At 36.7% G+C, this 7,530-nt stretch overlaps 1 protein-coding gene across 1 annotated transcript; it reads right to left on the bottom strand.

Moving 5' to 3' along the window:
- Positions 1 to 6,341: 6,341 nt before the first annotated feature.
- Positions 6,342 to 7,271, bottom strand: Or8b50 (olfactory receptor family 8 subfamily B member 50). Its single transcript, NM_001000453.1, has one exon. The coding sequence runs from the start codon at positions 7,269 to 7,271 to the stop codon at positions 6,342 to 6,344; it is 930 nt and encodes a 309-aa protein (NP_001000453.1).
- Positions 7,272 to 7,530: the final 259 nt, after the last annotated feature.

Genomic DNA, 7,530 nt, shown 5'->3' with positions numbered 1-7,530 from the left:
TAAACTTGCATTTGGATATACCTTGCTTCAGATGAATTCTTATCAAAATCTTCTTCCTTCTTGTGGCTCATTGATTCTGTATTCCTCTCTCTTTCACCTTCCCTTGTCTGACAGAAGTCCCACTCCATTATCTTTTCTGCTCAGCCATTGGGTAAACAGTTTTTATTGACAACACAGAGAATAAATGATCAGCATTGTTTACACAAACTTGAGACAGGAGATTCTTGACATAATCATTACAATGCCATGTCATACTGAAATAATCTATTTAACTAACACAAGAATAATATTTACACAGTGCACAAAATATTATGCCTACATGAAAAACATGGCATTTGCCTTTCTGATAAACTCTTAGTTGCACAGAATAATTATCTACCATTGTATATATTTTCCTTCAAACAACCTAACTTTGCTCTTCTTTATGGCTGAAAATGTAAAAATGTGCATTTTCTTCAGCCATTTCTCTGTTGTTGGATATGTTGATTGGTCAATAGCATACCTATTATGACTGACTCTACAATAAACACTGCTGCACAGGTATCCCTAAAAGTTATTGACTTGGAAACCTTATGGTAAATGCCAGGAAGTAGTGGTTCTTATAAAAGATCTATTTTTTAATTTTTTGAGAAATTTTCATATTCATTCAATATAAACTAGAATATCATGCATTAATACAAGCAGTATATATGAGCTCCCTTTTGTCTACCTTACAAATAGCTGAAGTTTACAATTCTTTTTTTTGTAAATAAAATCATATAAAATACATCTTCCATATTAAGTGAAACTATATTAGAAATATTTACATAAAGTTTCAAAGAAAAGAACATTTTTTAAGTTACCAAATGCCACTCTTCCCCCAATTTTTAAAATTTTCCAATGACTGCTGTTTTAACCGAGGTCATGTAGACTTCAGTGGGGATTTCATTTCTATTTCTCTGGTGCTTCGTGAAGCTGAATGTTTTCCATGTTTGCTGAATACTTGCATTTTATCTTTTGATAAATGTCCTTTTTTCTTTTATTATTATTATTAACTTTTTCTTTTTCCTTTTTTTACACTCCAGATTTTATTCCCCTCTGGGTTCACCCTCTGACTTTTCCACATCCCATACCTCCTTCCCTTGTCTCCACGAGGATGTCCTCAACCCACCAGACCTCTAAATTACCTGGAGCCTCTAGTGTCCTGAGTGTTTGGTTCATCATCTTCGACTAACCCCAGACCCAGCAGTCCTCTGCTATTTATGATATGTGTTGGCTTCATATCAGCTGGCGTATGCTGCTTGGTTGGTGGTCCAGTGTCTAAGAGATCTCACTGGTCCAGGAGAATTGCGACTGCTGGTCCTCCTACAGGGTTGCCCTTCTCCTCAGCTTCTTCCAGCTTTTCCCTAAATCAACCACAGGGGTCAGCAGCTTCTGTTCATTGATTGGGTGCAAATATCTTCATCTGACTCTTTCAGCTGCTTGTTGTGTCTTTTGTAAGGTAGACATGATAGGTCCCTATTTGTGAGCACTCCATAGCCTCATTAATGGTGTCATACCTCAGGGCCTCCCCTTGAGCTGGATCCCACTTTGGGCCTGTTATTGAACCTTCTTTTACTCAGGCTCTTCTTCATTTCCACCCTTGCCGTTTTTTTCCGGCAGAAACAAGTATGGGTCAGAGATTTGATTTTAGGATGGCAACCCCATCCTCACTTGATGCCGTATCTTTCTGCCGGAGGTGGGCTCTACAAGTTCCCTCTCCCCACCATATGGCATTTCATCTAGGGTCCCTCCCTTTGAATACTGAGAGTCTCCCATCTCCCAAGTCCATTTTTCTTAACACATTTATTGATTGGTTGATTGATTTAATTTTGTTTATATTTTCTATTTATTTGTTATCAAAATCTGTAAATTATCTCCTTTCTTGTTTAACTTCTTTGCTATGTAGAACTTTTTTTAATTTTACAAGTTTCCATTTTCCAATTGTTGGCATTAATCTGAGTGAGTGATCACAGTCCTATTTCACCTATCTCTGTATCTATATTATTTTTTTCCTATAACAGATTCAGGGTTTCAGGCCTTACCTTAAGGTCCTTAATCTTTTTTTTTGTTGTTGTTGTGATAAATAAGCATCATTTCGTTATTCTAATAGTGGTTAGACAGATTTAACAGCAGCATTTTTGAACAAGCTATCTTTTCTATGATGTATTTTTGGCATATTTGACAAAATTTGGCATAGTTGCCAAAAATTAGGTAGATATACCTTCATGGTTTTATAGCCATGTTCTCTATTAAGTTCCATTGTTTTTGCCTGAGTATTATACTATATTATGGTATTTCTTTACATTGTAGAATAACAAACGGTGACATCATTAGATTGATCAATTTTGTTCAGGAAGATTCTTGATTTATTTGACAGCATGCTGGTATTAGAGAAAATTGTTAATTTAGTATACTGTCTATTCATCATACTAAGCATCTATTTTTCAATCAACTACAAGAATTTTTGGAGAGTTTTTCACAATCTTTTTTGTTTAATATTATAACAACTTCAAATAGTAAAGGCACTAAATTTTTCCCTATTTTTCTCTTTTATTTATTTATTTTTGACCTGTCTTACTGCTCTAAGACTTCAAGCACTATATAGTTTAAGAATGGATAAATTGCTAATCCAATCCACCAGCTGTCTCTGGCCTATTTCCAATTATGCATTTCTCACAGACCAACTCTAGCAGCCTATAGTCTCACATATTACACAAAACAAAAAAGGAAGTCACATGTTCAGGTCACAATGCAAAAACCACAAATCATATGAAAGTCCGTGACACTATGCACCAATTAAACCATTAGTACTACAAAAATGATCTCCAATGAGAATTCCATTACATGAACTCCAGGACAGAGATTTGAAGAAGAAAAACCATTCAGTTACTTCATCAAATAATTCAAGGACATTAAAGATGAACTAGAGATAAGAGGAAAAGAATAAACACCTGAGTGATGTTCAAGAAAACACACATTCCTGATTGGCATTTGTAAAAACCATTGGTGATGAAAGACACTACAAAAGCAAGACTCTCTAAATCAACATTATTAAAGCTCTTATGAACTCTCAGATAGTCTAAAGAAAAGCTCAATAGTTGTCAAATGCTAGACAAGATACTTGGGTCAAATTCCTGAGAGGAAGGAGAGAGAGCAAGTTATTTCCAGGAAAGAAAACAGTAATTGGTTATCCAGTATGAACAAATAATCCTGGAAACATACATATAAGTAACATTATAGAGACAGGACACGTTGTATTTAGATATTTAAGATATATCTTTTATATATATATATGATGCAATAGTAATGAATTTGAATAAACAGAGCAAGAGGAAATAGAGGAGGTTTTGGAGGGAGAAAATGAAGAGGGAAATGATGAAATGAAATCTTTAAAAAGTATTTAAATACATCTTACCCGTCTCCTCTCATACCTAATACTGTCTCCACTTTTTCTTCTCCCTCTCTTCAAGAATTGAACAGATGTGTGTAGCAATGGGGAATGTAAAACCGGGTAGCCACCAGAAAGTTCCAAATGCCAGAAAAGCAAGAGGTTTCTAGGATCCAACGGGGATGACATTAGCTGAAATGCTCAACAATGGGGACAGAGAACCTGTAGAGACCATATCCAGCGGTTACGCATGGCTCCTGGTTGAGGGATGGGACCACCTACGCTTCACAAAGTTTTAGACAAGAATTGCTCCTGACTAAAGGAAATGCAGGGACAAGTAGCAGACCAGAGACTGAGGGAGGGGCTATCCAGGGACTGCCCCACCTGGTGTCCATCCCATGCGCAGTCACCAAAACCAGACACTTGCTGATGCTGGGAAGCTCTTGATGAAAGGAACCTGTTGTAACTCTCTCCTGAGAGGCTCTGTCAGAGCCTTACCTATGCAGATGTGGATGCTCACAACAAAACAAGAAACTGAGCGCAGGAACCCCAGTGGAGGAGTTGGGGGAATGACTGAAGGAGCTGAAAGGGTTTCCAAAATCATGGGAAAAACAACAATATCAACCAACCAGATCTCCCAGAACTCCAGGGACTAAACCACCAACCCAGAATACACAGGGAGGGACCCATGGTTCCAGCTGCATATGTAGTAGAAGTTGGCCTTGTCTCGAATCAGTGGGAGGGGAAGCCCTGGGTCCTGTGAAGGCTTGATGCCCCAGTGTAGGGGAATTATAGGGCTATAGAGCGGTAGCAGGTAGGTGGATGAGTAAGGGAACACCCTTGTGCAGACCGGGGTACGGGTGGAGTAGTGGGTTTTCGTGGAGGAAAACAAGAGAGAGAATAGCATTTGAAATATAAATAAACAAAATAACCAATTAAAATATTTAAATAAAAAGCAATTTGGTGAAGAAAGTTTTTCCTTCATCTACCACTTCCAGATAACAATACATAACTGACAGAAGTAAGGGAAGGGACCTGGAGGTAGAAGCTGAAGCAAAGGCCATAGAGGGTCTCTGTTTACCAACTTGCTCCTTATGGCCTAATTTCTTATAGCACCAAGGCCCATCTTCCAATGGTCCAAAGGAGGGCACTGACCATGGTAAACTATGCCTTTCTACATTAATCATCAATCCAAAAGCAAAAGGAAAATTCCAACAGGCTTGTCAACCCGACAGTCCAAGGAAGACAATTTCTCAATTGTGTTCTCCTCATTCCAAATGACTCTAGCTTGTTTCAAGTTGACATAAAACTAGCCAGAACACCAAAAATGATATAAGGACTTTCATTTACTCAAAACAAAAACATAAACAAAAACAAAAACACCCTGCATTTGGCGTAGAACTTTATAACTGCTAAAAAGAATATTTCATACCCTGGTACAGTCTAGTTGGCTAGAGTGTTTCATCGATGGAACCTTACCAAGATAAGACATTTATATTTGATAAACAATCCAAAATATTAAGAGAAATAAAAGGGGGAAAGAACAGCTGCCACCTCTACCTGAATGGTATGGTCTATTCTTGTAATAGCAGTGGTGTGGGATTAAACCAGAAACTGTGCTTAACTTGACGCTGCTTGTGTATCCAATTTAAGAGGCATGACATAGGTCACTTTATACTGTTCCCGTTTATTACCTAAACCAGCTGAAGTAATGAATACATCAAACACTTTCAGTTAAATAATAAAGCTGTAAAATATAAAATTTGGAAGATACTTCTACTTTTTATTTTCAGGTTTTGCTCTTACAGATTGCTTTCCACACTTTTGCTCCCATAAGCCACTCTATCTCATAAGTTTTTTCATAGAAAGTAAATTTTGTACAATCCACTCTCTACTAAGTCCAGGTTTACTAAGCCAAAAGCTCCCTAAAGTATTTAGTACCATTCTGTATGAGACCGTGAATTCTTACTTAAGCCAATCACCTACTACCACATGGTATTTTCTTTTTCTTTTTTTGTAATAAAAATTTAATAGTACATTTATTTCATATCTACAGCTGATTGAGGGTAGATATGACTCTATATCCAAGGAATCCTCACCATGATTCAAATTTTTGTCAGGAGGAGATGATGGAAACAAAGCCCAATGAATTTAGAGATCCTAAAGTAGCACAAAACACATAAACCTCAAGGCTGACATGTTGCCTCATATTTCATTTCAGTGGTAAACTCAGCAATTTCAGCATTACTGTCTTTCAATTCAGTAATACAAGTGGAAATATAGGGGGTACAGTGAGAAGGAATGGTCGCGATGAAATCAAATGCCTGAAGGTTTGTCTTCTGAGTGAGGACTGTTGAACCATTTTCTAAGCTGTTAACCTACCTGAGCCTAGTTATACTATTTATATACTGAAAATATTTTTAAATGTAAATGTGTTGGTTTATATTTATAAGTTAATGTCATACAGATGACAAATGAATGTTTAATACATAGTATAAACACGTTTCATACAGGTGTTTAAAAGTCAGTTTAGAACAACGTGTGTCTATTCAATATAGATATCACAAAGGGATATTTTCTCACCGATTGGACAAAGAAAAGAGAACAGAGAGAATGTGAAATTTAGCAACTTTTTCAAGTAACAAATATAATTGGTCTTCTACAAATATACAATTGTAATGAAGTCTAAATGCTAGAATCATTATTGATAATCTGTAAGTATAATTAAAAGAATCTATATGCAATGTGATTCTTATCAAGGTATAACGATGAGGAGAAATTGTAATTATTTAAAAGAATAGATCACTATAAAATGCTAAGTCAATATCTACTTTCCATTTCCATATTATTAAATCACAATGAAATAAAGCTGACACCAGAAATACATGAAACAAAGACTCTGTGTTGCATCTGTAATGAGATTAGGCTATGACTAAAACATTCTGCTCAGCGTTTTTTTCAAGGCAACTTTGACATCTTTATTTCTCAAGCTGTAGATTAGAGGGTTCATCATGGGAACCACAATGCTGTAAAATATGGAAGAGAACTTTGCCTCATTCATAGACACAGCTGAAGAAGGTTTGAGATACATAAATGCACTTGAGCCAAAGAACATAGAAACAGCAATTATGTGGGAACTGCAAGTGCTGAAGGCTTTAGACCTGCCTGAAGTGGACCTTATTTTTAGGATGCTGGAGAGAATAAAGCCATAAGAGGCAAAGATGATCACAGTGGGCACAATGATGTCTTTTCCTGTTACGATGAATAACTCTATCTCATTGACATAGATGCTGGTGCAGGAGAGTTGCAGCAAAGGGAGGAGATCACAGAAGTAATGGTTGATGGTGTTTCCATCACAGAAAGTCAGTCTCATTACACAACCAGTGTGGATTATGGCACCTGAAAATCCCATGAAATATGAACCAAAAATAAGATAGAAACATTTCTTTGGAGACATGGCAACACTATAGAAGAGTGGATTGCAAATGGCCACAAATCGGTCATAGGCCATGGCTGTCAGCACATAGCACTCAGAAATTGCAAAAAAGCCAAAGAAGTAGAACTGGGTAATGCACCCCATGTAAGATATAATGTTCTTCTCTAGGACAAAATTCATCAGCATTTTTGGTGTGATCAGAGAAGAATAGCAAAGGTCTATGAAGGATAAGTTAAAGAGGAAAAAGTACATGGGTGTGTGAAGGTGAGAATTCAACATAATTAAAATTATCAAAGTCAAATTTCCTAATGCCGTTATCAAATACATTACTAGAAAAATTAGAAACAGTGGCATTTGGAGGTCAGGCTGGTCTGTTAAGCCCAAGAGAATAAATTCAGTTACAGAAGAGCCATTTGCCAGAGCCATTTTTTTCTCAAGAATTTGTAGAGACCTGGGAGAACCTCACAGAACTTCCAATAATATCTTCTCTCACAAATTGAAGTATAAGCAGGGGATGTCTGCAAAGAACAATCTGGTATCAGTAAAATCATTTCTCACTCTATGATAAAGTGAAATGACAATCATTTCCCCCTGTTACAGGACTGTGGAGAGAAAGCTGAATACAAAGGCTAACTGGGAAGGACATTATAAACAGGTTCTGGGATCTAAAGTCAGCATTATTACA

The sequence above is a fragment of the Rattus norvegicus genome, chromosome 8, assembly GCF_036323735.1.
Source record: "Rattus norvegicus strain BN/NHsdMcwi chromosome 8, GRCr8, whole genome shotgun sequence".
Taxonomy (NCBI): domain Eukaryota; kingdom Metazoa; phylum Chordata; class Mammalia; order Rodentia; family Muridae; genus Rattus; species Rattus norvegicus.
This window is presented reverse-complemented; position numbering and strand designations above follow the sequence as displayed.

Bases quoted from the DNA above. Each gene is read 5' to 3' on its own strand.
- Or8b50 (NM_001000453.1), bottom strand. From the start codon at position 7,271: ATGGCTCTGGCAAATGGCTCTTCTGTAACTGAATTTATTCTCTTGGGC.